This window comes from Raphanus sativus, chromosome 5 (assembly GCF_000801105.2).
Source record: "Raphanus sativus cultivar WK10039 chromosome 5, ASM80110v3, whole genome shotgun sequence".
Taxonomy (NCBI): domain Eukaryota; kingdom Viridiplantae; phylum Streptophyta; class Magnoliopsida; order Brassicales; family Brassicaceae; genus Raphanus; species Raphanus sativus.
This window is the reverse complement of record NC_079515.1, coordinates 21,913,322-21,941,173: the sequence shown is the minus strand read 5'-3', so window position 1 is coordinate 21,941,173 and position 27,852 is coordinate 21,913,322. Positions and strand designations below refer to the sequence as shown.

General features: G+C 39.2%; 9 protein-coding genes across 16 annotated transcripts; 4 read left to right on the top strand and 5 right to left on the bottom strand.

The window, feature by feature from the left end:
• Positions 1-8: 8 nt before the first annotated feature.
• LOC108861256 (probable galacturonosyltransferase 6) lies at positions 9-3,385 on the bottom strand. Its single transcript, XM_018635088.2, has 9 exons — positions 3,079-3,385; positions 2,868-2,902; positions 2,719-2,760; positions 2,494-2,617; positions 2,315-2,385; positions 1,848-2,119; positions 1,351-1,708; positions 710-1,231; positions 9-503 (listed from the first exon to the last, which is right to left on the bottom strand). Exons 1-9 carry the CDS (start codon positions 3,188-3,190, stop codon positions 228-230), a joined length of 1,812 nt encoding a protein of 603 aa, XP_018490590.1. The 5' UTR covers positions 3,191-3,385; the 3' UTR covers positions 9-227.
• Positions 3,386-4,480: 1,095 nt separating this feature from the next.
• LOC130512860 (uncharacterized) lies at positions 4,481-6,430 on the top strand. Of its 2 annotated transcripts, none has more exons than XR_008946466.1 (3): positions 4,481-4,885; positions 5,732-5,929; positions 6,041-6,420. XR_008946466.1 is itself a non-coding variant. In XM_057011284.1 (3 exons), the coding sequence occupies exons 1-2, from the start codon at positions 4,609-4,611 to the stop codon at positions 5,824-5,826; spliced, it is 522 nt and encodes a 173-aa protein (XP_056867264.1). In that variant the 5' UTR covers positions 4,481-4,608; the 3' UTR covers positions 5,827-5,929; positions 6,041-6,430. The 2 variants fall into 2 exon arrangements, 1 of the variants encoding a protein (XP_056867264.1); XM_057011284.1 differs by having other exon boundaries at positions 4,481-5,035; positions 6,041-6,430.
• Positions 6,431-7,032: 602 nt separating this feature from the next.
• LOC108856738 (histone H1.1) lies at positions 7,033-8,026 on the top strand. The gene is made up of 2 exons (XM_018630610.2): positions 7,033-7,279; positions 7,364-8,026. Exons 1-2 carry the CDS (start codon positions 7,097-7,099, stop codon positions 7,895-7,897), a joined length of 717 nt encoding a protein of 238 aa, XP_018486112.2. The 5' UTR covers positions 7,033-7,096; the 3' UTR covers positions 7,898-8,026.
• LOC108856737 (calmodulin calcium-dependent NAD kinase) lies at positions 7,980-10,544 on the bottom strand. The gene is made up of 7 exons (XM_018630609.2): positions 10,367-10,544; positions 9,878-10,287; positions 9,741-9,802; positions 9,448-9,669; positions 8,915-9,358; positions 8,674-8,818; positions 7,980-8,409 (listed from the first exon to the last, which is right to left on the bottom strand). The coding sequence occupies exons 1-7, from the start codon at positions 10,374-10,376 to the stop codon at positions 8,149-8,151; spliced, it is 1,554 nt and encodes a 517-aa protein (XP_018486111.1). The 5' UTR covers positions 10,377-10,544; the 3' UTR covers positions 7,980-8,148.
• Positions 10,545-10,770: 226 nt separating this feature from the next.
• Positions 10,771-13,631, bottom strand: LOC108857459 (uncharacterized). Its single transcript, XM_018631447.2, has 2 exons — positions 13,457-13,631; positions 10,771-13,184 (listed from the first exon to the last, which is right to left on the bottom strand). The coding sequence occupies exon 2, from the start codon at positions 13,156-13,158 to the stop codon at positions 10,948-10,950; it is 2,211 nt and encodes a 736-aa protein (XP_018486949.1). The 5' UTR covers positions 13,159-13,184; positions 13,457-13,631; the 3' UTR covers positions 10,771-10,947.
• Positions 13,632-13,875: 244 nt separating this feature from the next.
• On the top strand, positions 13,876-19,467 carry LOC108860559 (uncharacterized). The gene is made up of 16 exons (XM_057010219.1): positions 13,876-14,044; positions 14,129-14,275; positions 14,370-14,460; positions 14,665-14,783; positions 14,860-15,050; positions 15,139-15,355; positions 15,448-15,688; positions 15,905-16,203; positions 16,372-16,680; positions 16,760-17,146; positions 17,219-17,437; positions 17,519-17,758; positions 18,195-18,404; positions 18,487-18,738; positions 18,838-19,041; positions 19,148-19,467. The coding sequence occupies exons 1-16, from the start codon at positions 13,910-13,912 to the stop codon at positions 19,310-19,312; spliced, it is 3,426 nt and encodes a 1,141-aa protein (XP_056866199.1). The 5' UTR covers positions 13,876-13,909; the 3' UTR covers positions 19,313-19,467.
• Positions 19,468-20,385: 918 nt separating this feature from the next.
• LOC108824528 (PTI1-like tyrosine-protein kinase 1) lies at positions 20,386-22,756 on the top strand. Of its 6 annotated transcripts, none has more exons than XM_057010500.1 (8): positions 20,386-20,564; positions 20,990-21,088; positions 21,167-21,414; positions 21,487-21,613; positions 21,691-21,964; positions 22,028-22,160; positions 22,238-22,324; positions 22,418-22,756. In XM_057010500.1, the coding sequence occupies exons 2-8, from the start codon at positions 21,001-21,003 to the stop codon at positions 22,556-22,558; spliced, it is 1,098 nt and encodes a 365-aa protein (XP_056866480.1). In that variant the 5' UTR covers positions 20,386-20,564; positions 20,990-21,000; the 3' UTR covers positions 22,559-22,756. The 6 variants fall into 6 exon arrangements, with proteins under 6 accessions (XP_056866480.1, XP_056866478.1, XP_056866479.1 ...); XM_057010498.1 differs by having other exon boundaries at positions 20,386-20,576; XM_057010499.1 differs by having other exon boundaries at positions 20,386-20,580.
• Positions 22,709-24,073, bottom strand: LOC108863514 (oxygen-evolving enhancer protein 2, chloroplastic). The gene is made up of 4 exons (XM_018637965.2): positions 23,742-24,073; positions 23,394-23,626; positions 23,248-23,298; positions 22,709-23,136 (listed from the first exon to the last, which is right to left on the bottom strand). The coding sequence occupies exons 1-4, from the start codon at positions 23,986-23,988 to the stop codon at positions 22,876-22,878; spliced, it is 792 nt and encodes a 263-aa protein (XP_018493467.1). The 5' UTR covers positions 23,989-24,073; the 3' UTR covers positions 22,709-22,875.
• Positions 24,074-24,837: 764 nt separating this feature from the next.
• LOC108863082 (1-aminocyclopropane-1-carboxylate oxidase homolog 3) lies at positions 24,838-27,836 on the bottom strand. Of its 2 annotated transcripts, none has more exons than XM_018637390.2 (3): positions 27,109-27,823; positions 25,347-25,668; positions 24,838-25,244 (listed from the first exon to the last, which is right to left on the bottom strand). In XM_018637390.2, the coding sequence occupies exons 1-3, from the start codon at positions 27,630-27,632 to the stop codon at positions 24,990-24,992; spliced, it is 1,101 nt and encodes a 366-aa protein (XP_018492892.1). In that variant the 5' UTR covers positions 27,633-27,823; the 3' UTR covers positions 24,838-24,989. The 2 variants fall into 2 exon arrangements, with proteins under 2 accessions (XP_018492892.1, XP_056866477.1); XM_057010497.1 differs by having other exon boundaries at positions 25,129-25,218; positions 27,109-27,836.
• Between the last annotated feature and the right edge of the window lie 16 nt (positions 27,837-27,852).

Here is a 27,852-nt window from a genome sequence, read left to right as displayed (position 1 = left end):
AATTCAGATTCACACGTAGAAGAGACACTCTCTTTCAAACTCTAAAAGACAAACTGTTGTTGCTGTGACTAAGTCTAAGATTAAGTGAGCTCTGGAATATATGAAAATATAAAGTAAAACATAAGAATTAAAGAATGAAGCTAATCATAACACTGGTAACATGCTAAGAAGCTTGTTTTGACAAAAAAAATTAATATAGAATTGAAGCCAAGTTATCTGAACTCGTATCAAGCCTGAATATTGCACTGTTGCAAATAGGAGTGGTAGCAAGGAACATGTCTGTTCCAGTAACGTTTGTATTTGTCTATTCCAATATCCAACCATGGCTTCATGATCCCATCGTAGTGTATAACCGCTGCTTCTTCAATGTCAACCGTTTTGATGTCTGATTCTCGACCTAACCCCATCACATGCCATCTCTTGTCCAAAGCTAATGTTTGCCTATAGAAAGTCAACCAACCTATTGGTAAGCTTCCAGCTTTCCACAATGGCCTCTTTGTTCCCTGCCCAAAAACGAAAATGCTGTTAGGTTTAGGTTCATTTCATACATATAACATGTTTATCCACATAGATCATAAAAAAGACATGATGTTTCACTAATCATAGAACCCACATGAAAAACTTTGAAGAAGCACATTATAAGCAGCTATAGGACTACAGTTTTAGTTATTTGAGTGATCAAGTGTAGTAGAGAGTGTGATCTGCGTACGAGGTTGAAGTATTTAATGTATGTAGAAGTCAACTTCCGTCTTCTCCATTCTTCGAGATCAACTAGATTCATTCCAAACGCCCACGTGCACGCTTTAGGACTAAATTTCCCAGCGACCCATGAGTCTGAGAAATTAATAAACGTGCTCATTGAATGGAGTGAAGCTTCACCTTCTTGGCAAGTCTCTACAGCACCAACCACCATCCCTTTCATTTCAATGCTCCACAGTTTACTTAAATCTCGTTGAACTACTACATCATGGTCTAAGAGTACCACCTTGTTCAAACCCGGGAATATATCCGGTAGATAGAAGCGTGCGTGGTTGAGAGTAGAAATGAATCTCGGGTCATTGGAGTTTTGCTTCATCAGCAATTGATCAAAATCTGAAGGCAGGACATCCATTTCATCAATGTTTTGGATTTGGATGGTAGCTGTACTTGGAACGTTTAGCAAAAACCACATTGAGATTGATGGGTAATTAAGTGAATCAGTCACCACATGGAATACCATTTTTTCCGGATCCTGCAAACAGCAATCATGGCGCTTGAAACATAAGATACAATGATATCCGACTAGAAGTTCAAAAGAAAAAAAACAACACACTATTGTCAATATAAAACAGAAGAAATGTGAAAGTTTACCTTTGAAGAAGCTATTGTAGAGTTAACAACGACTGTAGAAGCCAAAACATTGTCAGAGAAGACAACATAATGATTGAGACTAGGATCATTGTAATTTTCCTGGTTAGGCATCTGCCTTTTTTCAGGATCCAGGGCAAAATACTCCGATGTCAAACGCATGGAGAGACAGTGTTGCCCTTTTGAGGTGGTCCTTGCAGCAAGGTGCATTAGATATGATGCTTGTTTTTTCTGCGCCTGAGCTAGCTCTTCTGAATTGTAATTCATGGCACGGAGTTTGGTAGCCATGGCAGGGCAATTGTTGAAGACACGACTAGCCTTGTATAATGCAGCTTCCATGAGCTTCAACCTGCGGAGAGCGCTGAAAGAAACAACCATACCAGATGTTACCATAAGAATCTTCTTAACAAAAAAGGGGTTTTCGTCATTGTCTGTGTTACAGCAAGTTTCTAGATGTAGTAAAAGTATTTTCTCCATTTGAATCAAGCAGTTGCGCTCACCCTTTTGACAAATCTTTATCCCTTGTCACGTCACCAACAGCCCGTTCGAGATCTTTCATTCGAGTTCTCAACTCCTTCACAATCTGAGAATTACTTCCAGGTGGGGCAAAATTCAGGTAGGCCTTAGCTTGTATAATTTTGTCTCTGATCTCGTTTATCTTCACATCTGTTGCTCCATCACGCTGAGCCGTTGTGCTCTTTTCACCACCCTTGGATAAAAGGGGTTTGAAATCCGTTTTGTTCGCAAGTTGAATAACTGTTAGAAATTGATCCTGACACAAAACGAAACAACAAACCATAACGTTGAATTGATACGTTTGATCTTAAAAGGTTCATGGAAACTGGAAAACCTAACTGGAAATTTTTCTATTGACTAGATCAACTAAGCAACTGGAATTGTTTCATAGCCTAAGCATTCTTCAAGTTTCATGTTATCTAGTAAATCAGTTGGATAAAAACACACACACCTTCCCATCAGAGCTTTCTGTCGTCTGTTGTGAATCTATTACTTTATCTTCTCTGAATTTGGGATCTTTTCCTGAAACTCATAACAACTACTGATAAGAGAGAACTAAAGACTTAATATAAAAAATAAAATAAAAAAACTGAAAACAGAAACAAAGCAAGCTTGAAAATATAATCCCACCATCAGTTTTTGGGAAATCAATTGTTTTCTCATCCTCGTTAGATTGCGCAACAGTACCACTATCATTAGACCCCTCGTCTTTGGAGAGAATGAGCCTTGGCCCCTTTAAGCGCTCTCCACCCTCCTGGACCACAAAGTGAGACAAATCTTAATTAAATGAATGGTCAAAAAGGGGTTTTTGAGAAGATGACTTGGGGGGACCAGTAAAATAACTGCCAAACTTACATGTTCAATAGCATTAAGTCTAAGGTCATTTGTCATGTGTCTCTGCAGAAGAAAAAAATGGTAGCATCTCAGCTTACAGTGCTTAATAAAAGCTAAAGAGTATAATAAAGCCTATTACAAATAGAACAGAGTAATAACATCACACTTACAAGGTTGGATAATTCTTCAATAGATTCTCTCCGACCTGGTAATCAAAACAAAAATTCAGATGAAGATTTTGAAAAAAAAAATTCATCAAACAAGAGAGAAGCCGATGACGATTATCATGAGATTCAGTCAAAGATCAAGTCAACACGATCATTCACTAAAATGATGCACAAAGAAGGAAGGAATCCAAAGGATAAGGAGACGAAAGCTGACCAACGGGAGCGATGCTCTGAAGCCGATTCGAGACGAGAATAAGCGGGGCGAAGAAAGAGATCGATAGCAGGGAGAGGAGGAGAGCCCTCTGCCATCGACGACTCTGCTTCATCAATATTGCGAAACACTAAACCCTAATCCTACTTGATCAACAAGCAAAGAGACGAGACGCTGGACAAACTTAGGGTTTGGTTTTTGGTTTCCTCTAAAATGGGCAGATTGTATATATTTTTCGCTTCGATTTCTGGGGGAGTTTAGATTCAAAGCTTCCTTCGTGCCTCCTCATCATCAGGGGAGTCTGCTACTGCTATTATAAATTTTTAATCATTCTTTAATGATATTTTAATTTTTTTTATTAAGTTAATGACGCGGTGATGCGCATCACGTGCGAGCAGGTGTATATGTGATTAGTTGATTTACGCCGATGATGAAGCTGCAACTAGTTAATGTGATTACTGTCTTCTTTTGGAAATTAATAGTGTATTAACCAACCACCAATCTTGTTTTACTTTGTTAGTTTAGTGAAGTAGTTGAAGGTTAATTTTATTTTGTTCAATCTCCTTTTTTGTGTAGAATGGTAAGAACGTTAGAGGTAAGTTATATACTATCAAATTTGGTTTTGTAAAATGTGACAGTTGCTTAAAATGATCATAAACCATACCATATATATATATATGTGATTATTAATGACATTATGAATGAAATAGACCCTCAACGAATCAACTGATCCAGATGTCAAGAAAAAGGTTTAAAATAAGCTAGCAACATTCCGGGAGATGTACGGCATGTTTTATATGTTTTACGTTTAGTTTGATTTGTTTATATAAAACTAAAAAATGAAATTAATTATATTCTGAAAATATCTTTAAATATTTTTTACAATTTTAAATAAATACAGAATTGATTATATATTATACATGTACTAAAAATATTGTATTAATTACATTAATAAAAATAAGAAATGAGATTATATTTTGATGAATATTTTTATTTTTTTTTAGTAAATATTGAACTGATTATGTATTATACATATATTTAAAATACTCTACAAATTAAATAAATTATTAGTTTGATAAACAAAAAAACATAAACTACATAAATGTTTAATTATTAAACATAAACTGTATTTATAAATTAAATTAGAAGATTACAAGGTTAATTTCGTATTAAAAATAATCAAGATATAATGAGATAAAAATATAAAGTCAAGCATATTTTTTTTGGTCAAATAAAGTCAAGCATATAAAAGGACAGTTTTACTATCAACATGGCCTTATTAGCCAAATTTTCCTATATTTTTCTAAATAAAAAAATACTTTTTCGAATTCTCTCAATTTTTTTATCTGGGAGCATCAGTCCCTTTCTCTATATAATCCCCACTCAGTGCTCCTAACGAAATAAACACTCTTTTCTCTCTCGTAAGCGAAAAAACAAATCCGAGACTTAGGGTTTCTTATTTCCTTCTTGACATTACTCTTCGATTTCGTTTTCTCTCTGTTTCCAATCCCGAAAACTAGGGTTTTTTTAGCAATGGCTACAGCAACAAGTCTGGGTCGTGATCTCTTGTCTTCCTCCTCCTCAAAATCTGATCGTGCGGCAGCGATAAAGATTAGGTTTGCGGATATCATTGTCAAATCGAGTAGAAACAAGTCTGAGGCTATGATGAAGATCAGAAGGGAGAAGCAACTTCTGAAGAAGAAGCAGCTTCAAGAAAAGGCAAGAATCGAAGCAAGAATGAGAATGAGAATGAGACAAGAGGCAAGGCTTGCGGTGCTGAAGGTGGAAGAAGAAGAAGCAAGATCAGAGTGTAAGTACTTCAATCCTTTGTCTGTCGAAAAAGAACTGTTAGTTCTCATTGGCGGCTCTCGTAAGGCAAGAGATCGATCTTTGCTTAAACAGTTTGGGTTGGTTTTGAAAACTGATATTGATGATGCTCTTCTTGATGATCTTGAGGAAGGTGAGATCGTATAGACCACTAGTACGTAGTATCATAGTAAAGATTGCATATAAACAGTATTAACCAGTGATGATGATCTGCGTGATGATCCTGAGGAATGTGAAGCGTTTAGTGTCTAGTATCTTTTTGTTTTGTTGTTGTTTTCTCTGTGTATGATTTAGGAAACATGTCTATATTTTTTAAGTGGAAGATCGTGTAGAAATTGTTTTGATGGTCTTTGATTCTCTATAAAGTCTTGACCTTTACTTGTCTTGTCTTCTTTTCAAATTGATGATGATGATCATCTTCTTGAGGAAACCGAAATCGTTTCCAACTAGAATTCGAGTCTTAGTAAAACTTGTGTATAAACAATCGTTTTAAAGAATGTAAGATTTAGAAATACATGATCGTATGGAATTGCTTGATGTCTAATTGCTCTTTGTTTCTTTATAAAATAAAATAAAAAAATTCTGAGTTTTGGTTTGGGTTTCAATCTTTTCAGTCCTCTGTTAATACAGAGCCAACAAGTTTTTATTTCTCTTTTTGGTTTTCTTGATTGCTTTCAAACTCGTTAAATCCATTCAAAGATCCTTACTTCTTCAGCTGAGATGTTGCTTTGGCTGTGCTAAGTTTTTCAGATTCTCTTTAAGGCAAATTAGTCAAGTCATCTCCCTAAACCTTTTTGACTCACTCAATTGATTTCTCTTTCTGATTTAGAATGGATTGACCAGGCTTTGAGCTTGGAAGTGACCAAGCTTCATTCTCTTCACAGCAAAAAAACGCACAGAGTAACAAGGCTCTGTTTCCAGTAACAGTAACAAGGCATTACGCTTCATGTTTTCTTATAGATGATTGATCATGTAGAGTAGAAGATCCAAGGCTAGGCTTTCCATCAACCTACAAAGATCAGAGGAGGTATCAACAACTTAATTTTATATACTTTTGTTAAGTGTCAGGATGAATTTCTAACAGTTTAAGAAGATTCATATGGTAACCTCTGGTAGTATGGTTGTTTCTTTCTTTCAGTGATAGCCGCAGGTTGAGGCCCATGGAAAGCTTCATTGTGCAAAGGCTAGTCTTGTTTTCAAATAGCAGAATATCTAATTTCTCTCAGTGTAGTCGACATCATCGCCCTGGATCCTGAGAAAAGGTATATTCCGTAAGGGTTGTATTGATGAAACGTGTGTAATGATTATTGAAGGATCAGTTGAGGTGGCGATGTACTTTATAAAACCCTTATGGAATGTACCTTAATAAACGTCTTTGAATTCTAATAATCTGATACCTAAACATGGTTATTGTACATGATTGCTCGTACGGAATTGGAACCTATATTATAACGAAACTACACAAATGTTTAAATCTATTTATCACATGCTTAAGCAACTGTTTTTAAGTTTTAACACAGATATAACATATGAACAAGTGGTATGCAGCATATTCTAGAAGATGGTCATCTTGGGTTGTATTTAATTTAATCAAATGATTCTGCATCTCGAAATCTCAGGATTCATGGTTCGCTTCACTCTTTGGTTTGATTGGTTTCGGACTAACGTAATTTTCTGTGAACTTCTCGTCAGCATCACTCTTTAAAAATCAAATGTACACACCACCAAGAAAACACAATAGTCATGACATATCTTTCTCTAAACCCGAATATCTCATTGTAGAATAATTCATTTTGCGTGTTTAGATAATCAAAAGAAACCTCACAGAATTCTCCACACAACGCGAAAAACAAAAATTAATTTCGTCAAGTATATCACGAGCTATGATCGAATCAATCGAGACTAAAAGCACAGCAAATATGCATAAAGCATATAATCCAACACCCACTAACTAACTCCCTCTTCCCTAACATCGAAAAGTCATCCTTTATAAACCGTTGATAAGTAATGATCCAACGGTTACTATTCAAACTTGGGAAAATAAGTAGCGATCCGCGTAGTCATAGTTTCAACCAATCAGAAGACAGATACCAAATCAATGCCGTCTAATATAAATGGCACGTTTCCCATGTCCATCACATCATCATCATCCTCGTAACTTCTCCACTATTCGAAATTACATATACAGTTTCTGATGACGTCGCCAGCGATTGATCAAGAGAACGTCGCTCCTATGGAGGGAGTCAACACGTCGGTGAGCGAGAAGAAGAAACCTGCAGCGAAGGGAGGCAAGACGAAGAAAGCTAAGGAAGTGAAGGTGAAGGAGAAGAAGAAGACTGTGAAGAAAGCTGTCTCAACTCATCCTACTTACGAAGAGGTATACGATCTGAACCAAATCGAACCGGATTCATATTTTTTTTTTGATGATTGGAGATTGAATTTCGGTTTTGTTGCGATTCAGATGATCAAAGATGCGATCGTTACGCTGAAGGAGAGAACCGGATCGAGCCAATACGCGATTCAGAAGTTCATCGAGGAGAAGCATAAGGTGCTCTCGCCTTCGTTCAGGAAGCTGCTGCTTCTCAATCTGAAGAGACTCGTCGCTTCCGAGAAGCTTGTCAAGGTCAAGGCCTCGTTTAAGATTCCGTCGGCTAAACCATCATCATCCCCCAAAGCGGCGGCTGCTACATCTGCTCCGGTGAAGAAGAAGAAGAAACCTACCACTGCCGCGGCGACTTCCAAGCCGAAGGGGAAGAAGGTAACCGCAGCTTCCAAATCCAAGGGAGCTAAGGTGTCTAAGAAACCAACTGCTCGTAAGGCCACTGTTGCGCTCACGAAGAAAGCTGTTAAGGCTGAGCAGAGACCAGCCAAGGCAGCGAAAACATCATCGAAGGTAACATCTCCGGGGAAAAAGGCTCTTCCTGCTAAGAAGAGTGTGAAGCCAAAGACGGTGAAGTCTCCAGTGAAGAGGGCTTCAAGGAAGGCCAAGAAGTGAAATTAGGGCTTAGTGTTGACGATCTTGGTAGTAGCTTACTCTCTAGGCGTTAATCTTGTATATCTTTGCTTTATCTCTATTTAAAGTTCTCGTGGTTTCATATATAAATAGCTAAATCCTTTTCAAGAATGTTACATTTCATCCATGGTACAAGAAGCAAACTCGCAGCTACTGAACGTTGAGGTTATACACAATCAACAAATGTTACTTCTACTTTTACATTCCATGTACGCTCGTCTTTTTTCTAAGCATTACCTTTTGAGCTTTTGTTGTTGTTGTTTAGATCTTTCAACTTTCTGAATTGAGTATTTGAGCTCCTGTTGAATGTTAAACCTCGAAGGAGAAAGCACAATGTCTTTCCAGATTGATCCGGCTTCACAAGCTGGGTTCGGTTGGTTATAGAGCTGGTATATCGAGTCTGCGTTCTCGTTCAACCCTCCTACATGTTTTAAACAGTCTATCTCCTCTGGATCCACCAGCAGCGTCTTCTCCTTCTCTTTCCAACCTATCAGCTGCCATAACAACCACAACTTTCACCTGTTAGTAGTGTGTTATTGCTCTTGTTAAGTCTAGTGCAGGGCTTTTGTATAAGGAAGTATAAGCTATGCTAGCTTGTTCATCTGAGTGAACTGATGAGGGTTTTAGAGAGGGAGCTATGTTAATGAGTTGAGACATTATGGATTGGTCTACGATAGTTGATCAAAAAAAAAGGATTGGTCTACGATCTTGGTTTAGGCATATTGATCTTAGAGTTTAGTTAAAATCTGAACACTAACCTTTGGTGAACCTTCGAGAGCGTTGGTGCAGTAGAGCCTAGCACCGTCAACAAGGCTGCAATACGTAGGAAACGCATCTGCAAACCTTTTGTGAGATCTCAGCTGCGATCTCACCCTAACCGCTCTTCTACACATGATAGCCCTCCTACACTCTCAGCCAAAAAAACAAACAAACAAAAAACGTAAGATAAGAAACAAAGCTAGAAGTTACATAGATAGATGGATGGTCGCATGCACTCACCTAATGCCTCTTATAACAGCTAAATAAGCATCACACACGACTCCAACTAGCTCTATCCTATACGGTTTTCTCCTACGCCCATCCTCCTGCAGCTGTTGTCTTTCACCAATCCGTTCCCAGTAGTCCTCTGTGATGGTCCCATCATCATCAACCTTGTATCCAGCTCCCATTCTGTAATGGTGACGGTGCACGTTTCTCGCCATTGTTATTGTCTGCACCACAAATGGTACCCAAGAGAGTGTCCCATCCATTATCACGTCCCTCCCTTCGTTCAAAGCCGTCACTAGCAGCGATGAAGCTGCATCCGTTGATGACTGGTGAACCAGCTCAGCTGTCTGGATCATATCTACATGTCCACGAGAGCTTAAGGCTCTGTAGATGACATCAGATTCTTTGAAAGCATCAGCTTCAATCACCACAGCGTCTGCTCCTGCCCAAAACGCTCTGAATCCAATTTATGAAAACAATCTAGCAAGCTTCAACAAAAAAAGTATAATATACATATTGATGATTTAAGGAGATTGTTTAATTACTCTTTGAGTATGTCCTTAAGCACAGTGCTTTTCCCTGCACCCATCCCACCACCCATGAGGAGTAGAACCGGGCTTCTGTCTTTGTGAGCCACTGGTTCCATAACTTCAGTGCACTGTGAGTCATCCACAGACGCTATCCCCATTGCTCTCATCTCCTCTACCAACGTGTTGAACACCCTCGCCACTTTTAAGTTCTTAGTAACCCTATTAATCCTCTGTTCCCTATATACATACTCACACTATCATCATTCACGTATCACTAAAAACATAACACACGTTTCTTTGTTCCTTACCTTGTAGCTGCCATCACAATCTGCTTCAGCTTCCTCTTGGGTTCAGTATCCGCATGTAGAATCTGAGATTCATATTATGATGACATTGAATGTTTTGGTCTACAAACAAGAGAGAGGGTATTTATTTTCACACAAACCTGACTAATCATGAGATCAGCGTGGCTCCAATGAAACGCAAAGTAGCTGAGGATGCATCTTTCAAACTCCTCAACGAGCTTGATGAAGAGAGTATCAGCGTCAGGCTCTTGAGAAAAAAAGCTGTAAATGTCTTCTTCACAACATTCTGATTTGCTGATGTACTCTGCTGCCAACTTGCAGAGATTCGGACAGTCTCTTCTGTCTTTGAACCCCATCTGCCTCGCCACGTAATGAGAGAACCTCTCGAGTTTCTCATGGTCTTTGTGTTTGAGAGATGACCTTAGACGAGGGATGATTTTGGTGTCACGTAGCCTCCGGAGACGGTAATGCACTGCGGCTGCTAGCACCAAACTGATCGATGACACCACCAGTACCTGCGTGTACGTGGTCGTTTTGTTGCCGTAGTATTCTGCAACAATAACACCTCGTTCAGTTTCAGACTATTCAAGAAGAAGAAAATAATAAAACAACACTGCGAAAACTTGGACCTCTCTGCATGACTATTGTTTCGTAGAGGAGGATCAATTGGTCGTTGTCGCCATTGTTGTTGTGTTCTTTGAGTCTCTCTTTTTGTGTTTCTTACCGCTTCCTGCGGCGAGATTAATGATTATGGCTTCCTCACCACCCTTCAAATTTAGTCGCATGTTACTAAAATAGCTGAGACCGATTACTCTGGAGATACATTGGTCTTATTATAGGCAGACCTTTTCAAATCCTTCACAAAACTCTGCGCAAATTAACTAAGCTTACTTCTACAACACGTTTACTCATAGTCAAAAGATGCCATTATGCAATGTTGCATATGATGAGAATGAGATCACACTCCCTGTATGTACTTTGATGTGCTCAAAGATCATGCTGAAATCAGAATGAACATTTGATAATTTAATAATTAAACATAAAAAGTATATATCTAATATAAATATTAAGTATTAAAAATTTTAATTTCTAGGCATCAAATTTTTGAAGATTGCCTAAAACCATAGCTTTTCAAACTTACATAGAGCACATCTCAACCAAATAATGTCCTAAAATCATATTTTTTAAAACGACAAAAGGAAGACTAATGTTACATAGGAGCAATGCAAGTGGTTCTGAAATGACCCGTCTGTTGACACCGGCTACAATGAACCGCACGCTTCACACGATCACCATCCTCTGGTCTTACTCGTCTTACTCTCCTCCTCCCCGCTTTAAGCTTCGGTGTTCTTATTCCATCTCCTCCTCCACCACCATCTTCCCTCTTTACAACCTTTTCTCTCCACTCAACACTCTCCGAAACCGCCTCTATAGCTTCACCATAAGTCCTTCTGTAACTCTCCGCAGTAAAACAACTCTCTGCGTACTCGTAAACGTCCTCTTCGCAAGTCAAGAGAGCTCCAACCGCGTGGCTACACGGCAAACCCTGAACCTCCCACCTCCGACACAAACAAGACCGGTTCTCTACATCCACAACAACGTTGCCTTCGCTAGCCATGACTTCAAACTCGGCCTCGTTCGCTCTGTACACCCGGTGACCGCGAGACTTCTCCATCGCCGCGAGCATGCGACTCTCGGCAGAAGGAACGAGCACATCATCATCAGACCAACGCGAGCTCGCCTCGCGCCGCTCTTTGAACAGATCCATCAGACGGCGGTGGAAGCACTCCATCGTTTGAACGATAGGAAGACCAGAGACATCTTCGATCCAGCTCTTGAGCGACGACTCCGTAACCACATTCGCCGTTAGCTGTCCGAACCTCGTCCCTTCGAAGTAACAAGACGCCCACAGAGAAGGAGAGATGTTCTGTATCCACAAAAACGCCTCCTGAGATATCTGCTGGATGGTGTTGATCACCGATGTGAACTCGACGACGGTGGGAGAATGCGCAGCTTCCCAGAGAAGGCTCACGAGAGTCGAGCTGTGGAACTCTTTGTGAAACCTCCCCGCGAGATGATCAACGCAGAAGCCGTGAAACGCAGTTGGGAAGTTAATCTCTACACCATCAACGATCGACTTCTCCATGGTGGAGAGTATGGTAAGCTTTCGTTTAACAATACTTTCACAGTTATTAACTTCAAGAATCTTACGAAGCTCGGTAAGAAACTGATACCAGCTGCTATCGTTATCTTCGCTAACCACAGCGTACGCCAACGGTAACACACCTCCGTCTCCATCGAAACCGCTCGCTACCAGCAACGTACCGGGATACTTGCTCTTTAAAACCGCCTTGTCGAGGGCGATGAGAGGACGGCAGGAGGTTAAAAACCCGGTGATCGACGGTTTGAACGAAACAAACACTTGTTGGAACCTCTCGTCGATTGGATTGGCATGAACCAGAGCAACGCTCCCCGGATTCGCTCTCACGATCTCGTGGCAGTACTGAGGAAGGAGACGGTACTCTTCTTCAAACGAGCCACCGCGGAGGAGTTTATTAACTCTCCCCATCAGCCTCTCTTTCCCTCTCCACGCCTGCTTGTAAGACAAGGCGATCCCGTGAGTTCTGTGGATCTCTTCCAGTATCTGCTTCGGTTTGAAATGAGGATTCTCTTTCAGCTTTTCGGACACTGCGTCGGCGACCCACTGGACCGAGGCCTGCTGATGACCGAGATGCGAGACCCCGCCGCAAGTGTGAGTGCTGTGAACGGTTCTCACCGTGAAAGTTGGTAAGTTAGGGAGCTTGGCGCAGTGGATCCTCCAAGGGCAGCCTTGGGACATGCACTTCGCGGTGAAGCGTGTCCTGTCTGATTTAATTGTTTGGATCTCGAAACGTTGAGAGATCGCTGCGTCTCTCAGCGCTCTCCTACATGCCTTGGCGTCTGGAAACTCCTTGCCGACGGACATCTCGTGTTCGCCGGACATAGACCAGCACTGAGAGCTAGGAGGAGGCATGCTGTTGTTACTGTTGTTATTAGACATGGACAAGTCTAAGTTCTCATCAATCTCTTGAGATTCTTGCTTCTGTCTTGCTCCAGTTACAGAGACTTCGTTATCAGGAAAAGAGAGAAAGCTAACATGTTGGTTTCCATCTACACCTACAGCTTCTTGTTCTGTTTCATCGCTGTGATGAATCATCGAGTCTTGAAGAGCCGTTGCTTTGTGTTCTTGGAACTGGTTCCAGACCTCGTTTTCCTCGTAGGAAGCACCGATCTGGAGATTGATGTCGAGTAGCTGTTCGAAATCGGAGTTGTAGTCATTAGTAGGAAAGAGCTCGAAGTTGTGTCGGATTCCAGTGAAGTGATCTTGTCTGAACGAAGACGAGTGAGCGTTCTCGGGCTTCACAAGCTCGTCGTTTGCCATAAATCCGATTTCACGGAAGCTTCAGTCTGTCAATGTAAGATCATGAGGAGTATTAAAGTCAGAAACCTTTGATCTCTTGAGGAACAGAGAAACCTAAATCTAAACTCAATGTTTCTTCACACTGTATAAGCTCATTTTACAAAATTGATCATGCAAAGCCACAGACAAAGAGGATAATACGCTATGTTTCTGAATGTAGCCAAAGTTTTCACAGGAAAAGAAGCATATAACATTAGCTAATGGCAGAGAAGGAACCATATTTTATATAAAAAAGGAGGAGGAGGCTTGTGGAACTTACACTATACGAAGTGAAGGGAAGAATCTGAATCCACCAATACCCAATTGAAGAAAATAGTACAAAAGCGAAAGCAAAACATTCGAAAGAGAAGCGGTTAAGACTCTGTGTCTGTGTGTGTAGGGTTTAACTGTTTGTCTGGCTGGAGAATGTTCCTGTGGTCAAAAAATAATAGGAACACGAGCGGACGGTATAAAAATAAATATGTATAAAGGTTACTCAGCTTTTGTCGGCCCACTAATTGAGGTTACAACGGCCCACAATCACCATTAATCAATGCCGAATGCTAAATTAAACCGGAACCCGGTTTTATTTTATCAACCGTTCTATCGAGGTTTTCCCGGTTTAATTTCCTTAACCATCTTAATGGCGCTATAAATAAAATTCCGAGGTTAATAATTGAAAAAAAAAAACAAGGTTTTTCCTCTTCACCTGGTTACTACTTTCTTCATCGCCATGGGCGCCGACGAATTGGTGCCGTCTCACATGTCGCACAGGGCTCCCACAGCAGGCCCTACCATGGAGAAGAAATCCGAAATCGACAAGAAGAAGCGTGGCGTCGTCTCCGATAAGAAGCAGCAAAACCCTAGAGTGAGTCCCTCTCATCTCTTGATCAACGTCTCTAAGAGTTTTCTTGTGTGACAAGCAACGACTGATTGTCACTTGATTCTGCAGGCGTTTGCTGATAAGTCAGCTGTTAAGGCGAAGCGTGAGAAGATGCGCGATGTGGAGAAGGAACAGAGACGAATTCATCTTCCTACCATTGATCGTAATTACGGCGATCCTCCTCCTTTCGTCGTCGTTGTTCAAGGTCCCCCAGGGGTACTGTGTGTTCTTTTTAGACACTCTTTGGATATGTTTTTTTTTATCAACGGTGAAGTAAGTTTTGAGTTTGATGTGTTTTGGTTATTTGTAGGTCGGAAAGTCTCTCGTGATTAAGTCTCTTGTTAAGCATTTTACGCACCAGAATGTGCCCGAGGTTCGAGGTCCTATTACCATTGTACAAGGTTATAAGCTACATTGTTCACTAGCTTTTTATATTTTACTGTGTTCTAAAAATTGTTCTAGCAAATCGGACCTAAACGAAGAAATTGGTCTGGGCACCCGCATAATCAAAGTGTCTGATGACCGCCTAGCAATTTTTTGAACTGAGTTTTAGGGTTTAGGGTTTTATTCCTCTCCTCATGTTTTGCTGCTGGTCATGTATTTAGGTAAGAAGAATCGGATACAATTTGTGGAGTGCCCTAATGATATCAATGGGATGATGGATTGTGCCAAGGTTGCTGATCTAGCTATTCTTCTCATAGACGGGAGTTATGGTTTTGAGATGGTGAGTAGTGAGACACACCATTGACTATTATATATTTTTTCTCCTTTTTGTTCACTTTACTGTGTTTAATACGCAGGAAACCTTTGAGTTCCTCAATATTATGCAAGTGCATGGATTTCCCAAAGTTATGGGAGTCCTCACTCACCTGGATAAGTTCAACGATGTAAAGAAGCTGAGGAAAACAAAAAAACGTCTCAAGCATCGTTTCTGGACCGAAATATATGACGGAGCTAAACTGTTCTATCTATCTGGTCTCATTCATGGGAAGTAAGTATCCAAGTTGATGTATAGATTCACCAAATTTGGATGACATGTGCAAGCAAGTAACAACCTTTTATCTATCTTTTATTGTCAGGTATTTAGAACTTGAAGTTCACAACCTCTCCCGCTTTATATCTACATATCTAACCAAGTTTCATCCATTGACATGGCGGACGTCACATCCTTATGTGTTGGCTGATCGTCTGGAAGATGTCACCCCTCCCGAGAAAGTTCAGATGGATAAGAAATGCGATAGAAATATCACGCTGTATGGTTACCTACGTGGCTGTAACTTGAAAAAAGGGATGAAGGTATCTCATCAGATGTTTCTCTATTTTTTTTTTCCTTAAAAATACTGACTCATCTTTTAGCCTTATAAATAATCTCTTATGATTATTATCAGGTTCATATTGCTGGAGTTGGTGACTATAGTTTAGCTGGGGTGACTGTCTTACCTGACCCTTGTCCTTTACCCTCTTCTGCCAAGAAGAAGGGGCTACGGGACAGAGAAAAGCTTTTCTATGCTCCTATGTCCGGGATTGGAGATCTTTTGTATGACAAAGATGCTGTTTACATCAACATAAATGATCATCTTGTTCAGTACTCTAAAACCGATAATGAAAATGGAGAATCTACTAATAAAGGTTTTTTTTTTTGAACACACTACTAATAAAGGTTATTTACTGGTTTCCCAAGTTTTATTACCATATGCTGTCCTATATGTTTTTATGTAGTGGTGTCTTTGGAGCATCTTTGCTTGTTTTATTCTTTTATCTCAGTACAATTTTAGGATTTGGTTGGTTAAGCTAGTAATTTAATTTTCTCACTTTTGGTTATGACATTTTTTTTTCTCTTGGCAGGAAAGGGCAGGGATGTTGGTGAAGATTTGGTAAAGTCGTTGCAGAAGACAAAATATTCTGTTGATGAGAAATTAGGGAAGACGTCCATCAATTTATTTGGCAAAAAGACTAGTACTGCCAGCTCAGAAAGAAAACTTGAGGAAGAGTCATCAGAGGAGTACTCTCACTCTGCTGAAGATGATAATGAGATGGATGCAGAGAGCAGTGGCTGTAAAATGAAGCAGAAAACTGAGATCCATGATGGACGGTTGAGGAGAAAAGCTATCTTTAAGGATGAAGTTGGTGAGAGTGATGCAATGGTAATCTCTTCGCTTGATCTGAATTTTTCGTACTGCTTCTATGCACTATTCTAGTCACGCATGCACATCTTCAATTTGATAATACTGGGGACCAATGTTCTAAAAAAAATATGAAAAAAAATTGTTTCACTTAGACCTGATTTGTCATTCATGGTGGGTGTGACGCAGGGCTCAGATGAAGATGGTGTTGAGGAAACAGAAGATGTGGAGTCTGGTGGAGATGAAGCTGAGGATGAAGCTGAAGATGACTCTGCTTCTGATTCACAGGACTTAGATGAAGATGATTTCCTTGGTAACATATCAAAATGGAAAGAACCCTTAAAGGAGAAGGGCAGAAAGAAAAACCCCAACTTGATGCAAATTGTTTATGGTGCAACGAGATCATCAGCTACTACTGCCTTGACAAATGAAACCAATGCAACTAGTGATGATGATGATGATGAAGACTTCTTTAAGCCAAAAGGAGAAGGAAACAAGGTTTGTCGTCATTTCAAAGACCAATTCAAAACTTTGGTGATCTCAAACTAACGGCTCTTTGTTTTTAATCTATTTCCAGAGCTCAGGTAGTGGATGCGATGTGGGATATGTCAACGCAGATGACTGTTCCAGATTTGTAAACTATGGAAACCTGAAGAACTGGAAAGAGAAGGAAGACTGTGAGATCATTCGTGATCGATTCACCACTGGTGATTGGTCAAAAGCTGCTCTGAGAAATCAAAACTCAGTCGCTGGCGATGAAGGAGAAGATGATGAACTTTATGGTGATTTTGAGGATCTAGAGGAGGCAGGAGAGAAGCATAATAATATCGATGACAAGATGGAGCATGGTAAAAATCAAAACGAAGGTGATGAGCATAGGCTTAAAAAGCTGGCTCTCCGAGCAAAGTTTGATGCGAACAATCCCCATTACAGTGAAGCCAAGGAACTCGGCTACGTAGATAAAGTAAGTTAATGTTCCTGCATGCAGCTAAGGTCTTTCATTCTCTGTTGTTTAGTCACTCTTTTTGCATTGCAGTTGAAGGAGGAGCTTGAAACTAGAAAACAGATGAACATGTTAGAACTCAATAATCTTGACGAGGATACTCGAGTCGAGATAGAAGGCTTCCGGACTGGAACATACTTGCGGCTGGAGATTCACAATGTTCCTTATGAGATGGTTGATTTCTTTGATCCGTGTCATCCAGTTCTTGTTGGAGGTATTGGTTACGGCGAGGATAATGCTGGATACATGCAGGTAAAGGCTACAACAATTCTCTTTTTTGTGACCTTTGGGGAAAGTTGAATTGATCATATGTTTTTTTTGCTTTGTCCTTAGGCACGGTTGAAGAAACATAGGTGGCACAAGAAAGTGCTGAAAACAAGAGATCCCATTATTGTGTCTATCGGATGGAGACGCTATCAGACTATTCCTGTATACGCCATTGAAGATCGCAATGATAGACATCGAATGCTCAAGTATACTCCAGAACACATGCACTGCCTTGCTACGTTCTGGGGCCCTCTTGTCCCACCCAACACTGGCTTTGTGGCTTTCCAAAACCTGTCAAGCAATCAGGTATATGCTAATACACTGTTCTGCTTGAGATTTTGATCCAAAATTATCTTTGGACTGTGATTGAAATTTTCTGATAGATAAAAGTTTGATAAGTGAAGTGTATCTTCATGAAACGAGTTGTGTGAGTTTAAGGTGCAACTTCACCAATACTCTCCCTCTGTTTTTTTGAATAAATATACTCTCCCTCTGTTTTGAAAAGATATATTTAAAAAGTAATTATTTCAAAATGATATATTTTTATCTTTCAATACATTATTTAATAAAAAATTTAAAAAGATAATTGTGTTTATTGAAATTATATGGATCGAAAATTGTTAAAGAATTTTAAGTACAAAAAATAGTACATTGATAATTAATATTTTATTATGTTTTGCCAAACTTTCTGTAATTTACATCTGTTGTTGCTATCTTGGTGTGTGTGTGTGTATGTCTTCAGGCAGGGTTTAGGATAACAGCGACTTCTGTAGTACTCGAGTATAATCACCAAGCCCGCATTGCAAAGAAAATCAAGCTGGTTGGACACCCATGCAAGATCCAGAAAAAAACTGCATTTATCAAAGACATGTTCACTTCTGACCTCGAAATAGCTAGATTTGAAGGTTCATCTGTCCGGACAGTTAGTGGCATTAGAGGACAAGTGAAAAAGGTAACCCCCATTAGCTTATAAAGCTTTACGGTGATCATCAACTATAGTTTTTTTCTAATAGCCCTCCTTACCTTTTTGTCAGGCTGGAAAAAACATGCTAGATAACAACAATGCACAAGAAGGGATCGCGAGGTGTACATTTGAAGATCAAATAAAAATGAGCGACATTGTCTTCTTAAAGGCTTGGCCGACGGTGGAAGTTCCACAGTTTTACAATCCTCTAACTACAGCCTTGCAGCCTCGGGCGAAGACGTGGACAGGGATGAGAACGTTTAGGGAGCTTCGTAGTGAGCATAGTATTCCTATTCCGGTGAATAAGGATTCACTCTACAAGGTAAGAAAAGCCTATTAATTAACATTCTATATAGGAAGGTGACGATTCTCACTAGTAATTTATCTCTTTATTATTATTATTATTATTTTATTTTGGTAGCCAATTGAAAGGAAGACAAAGAAGTTCAATCCATTGGTGATATCAAAGAAACTACAAGCAGAGTTACCGTTTGCTTCCAAACCCAAAAATAAACCAGGGAGAAGAAGACCATCACTAGATGGTAGAAGAGCTGTTGTAATGGAGCCGGGAGAACGAAAAGGTTTTGCTATCGTCCAGCAGTTGAAGCTGATGAATAAAGTCAAGGTAATGTTTGTCTGTCTATGCGTAAAAGTTGTGTTTGGCATCTTTGTCTTGTACGGTTATTAATAAGAATGGACTTTGGAACTGCGGGTTAAAAAAATAAATACAGATGAATAAGAGAAAAGCAAAGGTGCAGGAGAAGAGGAAAGCGTATGAGGCAGAGAAAGCTAAGGAGGAGGTAATATCTAAGAAACGGAACAGAGAGGAGAGACGTGAGAGGTATCGTAGTGAAGATAAACAGAAGAAGAAGAAGATCAGACGAAACCAAGACTAATACAAGTTTTTGATTTTGGTAAGATAACCACCACCAGGTCTAAAGGTTTGTTTTGCTAAAACGAAGATTACTGCATTTATTTAGCAAAAAAAAAAGATTACTGCATTTTTCTGATCTCAAAGATTCACACTAGGGTTGCTTGCTTCAGCCTATCATGTCATTTTTTTTTTTAAATCATATTAATATATAAAATTATTAAAGGTATATGCGTGATACACAATCTATTAATTATAATTAATTTTATTTTAAGAGTGAATTTGCTCAAAATCCTAAAAGAAGTTGGATATTAGGGATTTGCCATAGAAGGGAAAGAAAATTAGGGAATTTAGTGTGTGGAATGCAAATAGGGTGAATTTGGGGTGTAGGGAGTGCAATTATTCTTATTTCAATACCATTTTTTAACCCTATCGTATACTAGTTTAACTATAGATAATCTCTTAACTATCCCATCAAATAAGTGAAAGATTCGTTAAACTGTGAAACAAATAAGCATGACATGCATACTAATAATATACGAAGCTTCTTAATCAGCTTTGAATGATGGGATGATAAAATAAATGCGCCGATTTGAAGATCACTATCCTAAAACAATCTTCCTCGGCAAACACATTAATTATTTTTTTGTTAAAAAGTACATATGAGCTCTGTCTTTCATACATATTTTCCAAAGATATGAACAAATGTAACACATACGCGAGAACAGATTATGCTTTTCTATTTGTGAAAGAGATAAAATCTTTGCACGCTTACTTTATTTAGTAATATCAAATAACAAATGATTGAATACAGGAAATCTCAGTAAATAGAATCAGAGACTTCAGTCAATGTTGCCAAGACTTTAGTCAAATTGAATTCGTTATAAAAAAAAACAATGACCATTGACTGGAAAATGGCGAAGAATGTTTGGTAAATTAGTTGTTATTTTGTGGTTGGTCAGCCTAGCTTTGATTATTTGGTGGAGATAAGCTTTACATATCTGGAAATTGGGTTAAGTAAAAAAGAATTTAAAATTAATAAGAGGAAGATTAGAAACAACTAAAGAAGAAAGAAAGAGAGGAGTGTTAATTAAAAGTTTGCAAACTGCCAAAGAAAGAATTAGATAGAAATACCAAAAGAAACGCCAAAGCTGTTAACTTTTGCTTTTTGCACATTATATTCCCTTAATCTCTCTTCCTTTCTTTCTTTCTTTCTCATTCGTCTCCATCAAGCAATCCCCCGCAGAGGAGGCGACGATCGTACGCGACGAACCCAGGTGGATATTAGAGTGGGTAACGTCTTCTCTTCTTATTTGTCTTGTCTGAAAATTGGATTTTGTATAACAATCGGTATAGTCTCTAGTTCTCACTTGTATAATAAATGTTGAGTGTGATGGATGGATGGTAAAGTTGGCATCTTTTGATTATTATATCTGTGGCCGTGTCTGGCGGCAAAGAGGAGAGGTTTGCATGTTAGGATTTTAACAAATATTGTTGGATCATGTTCTTGATTGAAAGTTTTTGATTTTGATAAGAATTTGGAAATTACAGTCTTTTTTTTTAATCCGAGTATATATATATATATATATATATATATGCTCAATCAAAATTTCCATAAAGGTTGTTACTTTGGTCTCTGTTTTTTTTGGGTTCATGTTCTCTGCTCATATCTCCTTATTCAGTTACTTGATCTCCTTTTTAGGGTCCAAAAGGATGCGGAAGTGGATCTGTTGTACATGTCAGATTCAAGACTCCAATGAAGAGGAACACTTGAAATCTTCTCACCAGCAATCCGATGATGGTATGCCTCCCACCAATGACTATTTGATCGAATGCTTTTTTTTGAACATTTTAACGAGTGTCTTTCATGTGTGTGTAGCAGCGAATCATAAGAATCCAAAACCAGCAGCTGTTGTGAAGCACGAGGAAGCTCTTCCCGTCCAGGTTCCTCCCTTGTCTCTGGATGAGGTCAAGGAAATGACTGACAATTTCGGATCAAAGGCTCTGATTGGCGAAGGATCTTACGGAAGAGTCTATTATGCCACGCTGAACGATGGTGTACCGGTTGCTCTCAAGAAACTTGATGTCGCACCTGAATCTGAATCAGATCCCGAGTTCCTCAGTCAGGTTCAGCTCTCCATTCTTGATTACATCGTCTTTTGATTTGTTATATTAAATACTTTTTTGCTCTTTAATCAGGTTTCCATGGTGTCTAGACTGAAGCATGAGAATCTCGTTCAACTGCTTGGTTTCTGTGTTGATGGAAACCTCCGAGTCCTTGCATATGAGTTCGCAACAATGGGATCCTTGCATGACATCTTACATGGTGAGAATGACTTTGAGATTCCCTCTGCTCACTTCTCTAGCTAAAATAACATGCCTGTCCATGTAAACTGATTACAGGTAGGAAAGGAGTTCAAGGGGCACAGCCAGGTCCAACGCTTGACTGGACAACAAGGGTGAAAATAGCTGTGGAGGCAGCTAGGGGTTTGGAATACCTTCATGAGAAGTCACAGCCTCCTGTAATCCACAGAGACATAAGATCCAGTAACATTCTTCTTTTCGAAGACTACAAAGCAAAGATTGCTGATTTCAATCTCTCGAACCAAGCTCCTGATAACGCTGCTCGTCTTCACTCGACAAGAGTCTTGGGAACTTTTGGTTATCATGCTCCAGAGTAATGTTTCTTGTATATAAATGTCTGATAAGCAGCAAAGCTAATATGTCTGAATATTTGCAGATATGCAATGACTGGACAGTTGACTCAGAAGAGTGATGTGTACAGTTTCGGGGTTGTTCTTCTAGAACTTCTGACAGGGAGGAAACCTGTGGACCACACCATGCCTCGTGGTCAACAAAGTCTTGTAACTTGGGTGAGTATACTCTGTTCTCCAAATATGGACCATTTCATTTTCTGTAAAATCTGATGTTATTGGCTACATATGCTCAGGCGACACCAAGACTCAGTGAAGATCAAGTCAAACAATGCATTGATCCAAAGCTAAAAGCTGATTACCCTCCGAAAGCAGTTGCTAAGGTACCTCTCTTTCTTCATGCCTCAAGGATTGATATGAATTACACAAACTTATGTAATCCAAAAGTTAACAAAAATTTGTTGTGCTAAATGCAGCTAGCAGCAGTGGCAGCATTGTGTGTGCAATATGAATCTGAGTTTAGACCAAATATGAGCATAGTTGTGAAAGCTCTGCAGCCGCTCCTCAAACTTGCAGCTCCAGCTCCTCCCTCTCCAGCACCAGCACCAGAATCTTGAAACTTTTTCTTTCATTTGAAACTTTACTATAAAAGATGATATTATGTTTCATTTGTTGGATGATTGATTTTGCACACAGTTTTGTTGTGCTAGAAGAGGAGAGATCATGTCAAAGTTTATAAGAGTTTCCATTTTGGTGACTGAGACAGATAACAAAGACTTTTGACTATTAATTAATAATATCATTATTGCAAATGAGTTCTGTTATCACAGGTACACAGGTGAAGCTTCCTAGGTAGCATCATTATCTAGATAGTTCTCAAAAGCTTAGTTTCAAAAGAAAAACAGAGGACTCTTCTGTTGTGTTGCTTTTCAATTTAAGCAACACTGAAAGAAGTGGCTGCTTTCTCAACAAACTTATTGGCTCCCTTGAACCACCTCTTGTCTCCAGCTTGCGCTTTGCAGATATATAGCTTCCCTCCATTCACGGTGGCTGTGATCAGCTGATGCTTACCACCTTCGTCTCCATCTGCTGTTCTTGTCAACACTGACAAGTAATAGTATGGCTTCCCACCAACGTCCTGAATGTTTGTGTCCAGAATGTTTGCTGTCGCCACTGCATTGTTGTCAAAACCTCCCTGCAAGGTTACATCAGATTCACAAGACACTCAATAATCCAAATGCACAAAAGGTAACAATCAGATTCTACTATTATCATTGGTGATTGATTCTCATGTTCTATGCTTTACCTCAGAGGCAGTCTCACCAAAGTAAGCTTGTTTACCTAGGAGATAGTTGACCTACCAAAAGACCCAAAACAACATTAAGTCTCACAATTCGTTTGTTTTTTTTTTATTAACTTAAGAATCTCTGTCAGATGTGATGGAGTAAAGACCTGAGAGAGGAACTCTTCAGGGGAACCGTAGTCAGTGATGGACTTCTTGTCAGTAGGAGTGACCATGACATTGAGATTGCTAGTGGCGTCAAAGTTGTCTTCGTACCTAAGGACTTGTCCTGGATACTCTACCTCTCTGCTTGGGTTCCATTTAGCTGGCACCTGCACAATGAATCCATCTCCACTGTATGCCGTGAAGTCTGTGTTCTTCTTTGGCTTCCCAAACACATTTGCTGCAAAACCAAGAAAAAAAGAAAGAACACACACGCAACAGTTCGTTTTACAAGATTCTTTACCCATTGAATGGTTTGAAAAAAATGAGATGATCTTTTGTTTTTTTCTACGCACCAGCTTCACCGTAGGCTGCATCAGCGGGTGATACTTTGGAACCAACGGCGGCGGCGCCGATCAAGAGTGTGAGAGCTAGACGGCGAGAGACAGCGGAGTTATCCTCTTGATGGTGCTGTTGTGCTTTACAGACTATCTGAACGGGTCTGGAGAGTGACAAGTGGCGCTGGGATGAGTTGGGAGACGATGATCGTGCGGCTGAGGAGGCTAGTGCGCTCTGGTGTAGGAAACACGCGCTGTACGCCATTTTATCTCTCTTTCTCTTATTCTTTCTCTCTCTCTCTGGTTTATGATGGAAGTGTTTTCTTTTTTGAGGATTGTTTGTGGAGTACTGTGATAATGCATGGAGGTATGATATCAAGAGTGAAGATGATTGGCTGGTTTTGGATATTACAGGATCTCTCTGTTGATGTCCTGATAAGGTTGTTGAGGTCTTGCGATGTGACACGTGGCAGATACGTTTTGTTCTTGTTCCACGTCAGAGTCGTCATAAATAATGTTCAAAGAACTCAGAAGCAGATCTTTACAGATATCTTGCATTACAAGTAACAGTGAACAACAATAACCTAAGAAAATGCGTTGAGATTTCAAAGTGGAATGTGTTGTTACGTACTTCTTACCTCACACAGGATGAGGATCAGAAAGTTAGTTGGCATGCAACACCACGTTACGTTGGCTTTTTTTTTTACTGAACAGTATTACATACATATCTAGGCCTGCGGTTATTAATGCCGAACCAAACCAAAATATTCAGTTTTTGGTTCAGTTTGGCTAAAATTAACCAAACTCTACCACTTTTAACTAAAACTTCAAATATAACTAACTAAAATCTGAATCAAAATAATCAAACTTGGCCAATTTTTTTTTTTTTTGAAATTTTAAGCAATGTAAACCGAATTAATAAACTTCAGTTAAATTCGGTATAAATTTTTGAAACCAAACTAACCGAGAAATAAACCAACCGAGTTTCAAACAAACCGATCTGTAAAACCTAAACTAACCGAAAAATAAACCTAGCCGAGTTTCAAACAAATTGGAAAACCCAAACTAACCGAACCGGGCCCGGCATGCCTACATATGCGTACCATGACTCATGAGCAGTGAAGATACTCTTGTTTCCAGCTTTAATGGAACTTCACAAGATTTTTAAAAGTATAACTAGAGATGTTTATGAAATTTCTCGAGAATTCTCTTATTACATATAGTTTCATGTCAAATATGTTTTGAGAAAGTAATAGCTCACTATGTTCATATTTTAAAATGGAGCAAAGCAGAGGTTCCGTCCAGACCTTTAGCATTGACATAGGCAGCATATTCTCTAATGGTGGTCTCTCTGTACTTTGGAGGGTTTTCTTCAGACACAAGCTCTCTTATGGGTCCGTACAATCTAGGATTCGGTCTCACACCGGTGGTGAAGAAACATGCGACCGAGACTCGAGCTCTTGTGGCTTTGTTTGCCAATACACGATGTTCCAAACTGATGAACTTGTCGTTTGTTATAAGCTGCATCAAACAAACATAACAAAAATATATATATTTGAGCCAAGAGAAAAATCATTTGTACAATGCAAAAGAGAGCAAAAGGCATTGATTGTGCAAACTAACCTGTAGAAGATCTCCGATGTTGATAATGAGTGCACTGGGAACATGAGGAACATCGTACCAGTACCCTTCACGGTTGACTTGAAGCCCTTCAATCTGATCTGGAAGAAGCACTGTAAGGAAAGAGCTGTCGGAATGCTGAGTTGCGCCTAAAGTTAAGTCAGGCTCTGGGCATGGTGGATAGTAATGGTTAAGCATGAGCATTCCCTTTGAGCAATCCATCTCATTCAGATGGTTAGGGTCTAACCCTAGAGCTTCAGATAAAATCTCAAAGAGAAACTCTCCTAGAGTCATCACTTGCTTTGTGTATTCCAACATAACATCTCTGCGACAATTCATTGCATGAATTAGATATAACATATCATACAAGGTTGAATCGGAGGTTTATAGTCTTAAAATCATTTTTGAGTTGATCTTACTACTTTGTCTTTATAAATTGGGGACCATGCAACTTAGGCAGTGACGAATCTAAGAATAGTGGGAAAACGTGTTATTTCCTCACGAGAAGTATTGTATCTTCACATATGTTTCTCAAACTATGACTTCATCCTAGATGTTCCTGAAATAAAAATTCGAAACCTATTTCTCCTTGAAACTATGCATAACTCTTATATTACTCCGAATTAAAGTTCGAAAGCCATAACCCCATAAAATTAAATTACTCGGTTTAAACCTATAAATTAAAACCGTTTTGGTTAATTAAACAGTTTTAAACCAATAACGATAACCGATTACAAAATCAAACCAGAAATTATAAACCATGAGCTGACAATTTCATTAACCCTTTCACTTAAGGCTGAGTACTTCGTATGTAAGTGGTTATTTTGTCGGTTCATGGTTTATAATTTCTGGTTTGATTGCTATAATTGGTTCTTAATTGGATCGTTATTGGTCTAAAACTGGTTTAATTAACCAGAATAGTTTTAGTTTATAGGTTTAAACCGAGTAATTTAACTTGGTTATGGTTTTCGAACTTTTATTTCGGGGAGATATAAGAGTTATACTATAGTTTCATGGAGAAATATGTTTCAAATTTTTGTTTCAAGGACATCTGAAAGAATACGGTACTTCTCGTGGGAAAATAGCGCGTTTTCCCAAGAATACGATACTTCTTGTGAGGAAATAGCACGTTTTCCCAAGAGTAGTTTTTACCCAAGACAAAACTATAAAAACACTAGTAATATATTTACAGGTTCAAATTTTCATCAGGGCATTATTGAAATTCTATACAAAATTACACTAACTAAAAATAATCATGGGGGCAACTGACCCCACTCCCCATCTACCTCTGCCCCTGAACTTAGTCTGCAATTTTGTCTGAGCCAGCGAACCGAACCAAACCAATTTTTTTTTTTGTTTTCAGTTTGGGTACAGTTTGAAATATATTTATTTTGTTTGGTTCGGTTTGTTTTTTGATTTTCATAAACATAACCAAATTATTAATATTAGCCAAAATTACCGAATTGAATTAATGAAACTAACTAAAAATAACTTAATTTAACCAAACTAACCATAATTTATTAGAGTTTTTAGAAAATTATACCAAAATCGAACCGAAACAAAAAAGAATTGGTTATTTGGAAATAAAACTAGAAACCAAAATAAACCAAATCCAAACCAAACTGATTTTTCAGCTTACTTTAGTTGGATTGTGGCCGAACTATCCGAACCCGAAAAATACCCTACCCTAATTATATAAAGTGAATAAACCGAATCTGCAGGGCTAATGAAATCTATGTATAATTCTTGAGAACCATCATCATACCTACAAATCTCTGGCAAGTCCTCTGGTTCTGGAGGATCTGGAGCTATGGTACAAGAGAAAGTATCTCTCCAGTTAGCAGCTGGGGAGCTGAAGAGATCGAAGTTACTTAAATACCGAAACTTTCTACTGAAATCTCTCCCGTAATACTGTCTCCTCACTTCTGGTGACTGCTCATGAAACCCACGAACTCCATCTTTCATCTTCTCGAGAAGATCGAGAGGAACTCCATGGTTAATCACCTGGAAGAACCCCCACTTCTCTGATGCCTCTTTAATCCCTTGAATCACGTTCTTGCGCTTAGTCTCGTCCTCCTCGAAGACACGTCCACCGAGATCAAACGTTGGGATCGTTGTGAGATGTTGCAAGTCAGAAGAAAGTGGTTTTGGGTTTGATAGTTTGAGAGATGAGTGATGGAATATGCGTGGAACCTTTGAGACTCCTGCTTCTACGAGTCCTTTTACACCTGTCTTGGTGTCGTCGAAAGCTTTAAGCTCACTGACACGATCGAATGAAGCAAGCTTCATCCTCTCCTCTGCTTTTTCTGTTTATCAGATAGCAGAAGAATCTGGTAATAAAAGTAAACCACAAAGTAAAAACGAAACTTGCTTCATGGGTTTGGGGATAAGACCAGTGGCTTGAAAGAAGGAAGAAGACAAACGGCTTGGGACAATAGTCAATACTCTCGGGCCCACTGGCTTTACCTCAGTCTAGTCAAACAATAAGTCATTAGAGAGAATATCAGTC

Bases quoted from the DNA above. Each gene is read 5' to 3' on its own strand.
- LOC108861256 (XM_018635088.2), bottom strand. From the start codon at position 3,190: ATGAAGCAGAGTCGTCGATGGCAGAGGGCTCTCCTCCTCTCCCTGCTA. The intron at 2,903-3,078 runs GTCAGCTTTCGT...TTTGATTACCAG, and splicing joins TCAGAGCATCGCTCCCGTTG to GTCGGAGAGAATCTATTGAA. The intron at 1,709-1,847 runs GTGAGCGCAACT...TGTTTCTTTCAG, and splicing joins GATAAAGATTTGTCAAAAGG to CGCTCTCCGCAGGTTGAAGC.
- LOC130512860 (XM_057011284.1), top strand. From the start codon at position 4,609: ATGGCTACAGCAACAAGTCTGGGTCGTGATCTCTTGTCTTCCTCCTCC. The intron at 5,036-5,731 runs GTGAGATCGTAT...TTTCTGATTTAG, and splicing joins TCTTGATGATCTTGAGGAAG to AATGGATTGACCAGGCTTTG.
- LOC108856738 (XM_018630610.2), top strand. From the start codon at position 7,097: ATGACGTCGCCAGCGATTGATCAAGAGAACGTCGCTCCTATGGAGGGA. The intron at 7,280-7,363 runs GTATACGATCTG...GTTGCGATTCAG, and splicing joins CTCATCCTACTTACGAAGAG to ATGATCAAAGATGCGATCGT.
- LOC108856737 (XM_018630609.2), bottom strand. The intron at 9,803-9,877 runs GTTTGTGTGAAA...TATGAATCTCAG, and splicing joins CTGATCTCATGATTAGTCAG to ATTCTACATGCGGATACTGA. The intron at 9,670-9,740 runs GTAAGGAACAAA...GTATGTATATAG, and splicing joins ATTGTGATGGCAGCTACAAG to GGAACAGAGGATTAATAGGG.
- LOC108857459 (XM_018631447.2), bottom strand. From the start codon at position 13,158: ATGGCAAACGACGAGCTTGTGAAGCCCGAGAACGCTCACTCGTCTTCG.
- LOC108860559 (XM_057010219.1), top strand. From the start codon at position 13,910: ATGGGCGCCGACGAATTGGTGCCGTCTCACATGTCGCACAGGGCTCCC. The intron at 14,045-14,128 runs GTGAGTCCCTCT...TTGATTCTGCAG, and splicing joins AGAAGCAGCAAAACCCTAGA to GCGTTTGCTGATAAGTCAGC. The intron at 18,405-18,486 runs GTAACCCCCATT...CCTTTTTGTCAG, and splicing joins TTAGAGGACAAGTGAAAAAG to GCTGGAAAAAACATGCTAGA.
- LOC108824528 (XM_057010500.1), top strand. From the start codon at position 21,001: ATGCGGAAGTGGATCTGTTGTACATGTCAGATTCAAGACTCCAATGAA. The intron at 21,089-21,166 runs GTATGCCTCCCA...ATGTGTGTGTAG, and splicing joins TCACCAGCAATCCGATGATG to CAGCGAATCATAAGAATCCA. The intron at 21,614-21,690 runs GTGAGAATGACT...AACTGATTACAG, and splicing joins CTTGCATGACATCTTACATG to GTAGGAAAGGAGTTCAAGGG.
- LOC108863514 (XM_018637965.2), bottom strand. From the start codon at position 23,988: ATGGCGTACAGCGCGTGTTTCCTACACCAGAGCGCACTAGCCTCCTCA. The intron at 23,627-23,741 runs GTGCGTAGAAAA...TTGGTTTTGCAG, and splicing joins TGCAGCCTACGGTGAAGCTG to CAAATGTGTTTGGGAAGCCA. The intron at 23,299-23,393 runs GTCTTTACTCCA...GTCTTTTGGTAG, and splicing joins CTGAAGAGTTCCTCTCTCAG to GTCAACTATCTCCTAGGTAA.
- LOC108863082 (XM_018637390.2), bottom strand. From the start codon at position 27,632: ATGAAGCTTGCTTCATTCGATCGTGTCAGTGAGCTTAAAGCTTTCGAC. The intron at 25,669-27,108 runs GTATGATGATGG...GAATTGTCGCAG, and splicing joins GACTTGCCAGAGATTTGTAG to AGATGTTATGTTGGAATACA. The intron at 25,245-25,346 runs GTTAGTTTGCAC...TGTTTGATGCAG, and splicing joins ACATCGGAGATCTTCTACAG to CTTATAACAAACGACAAGTT.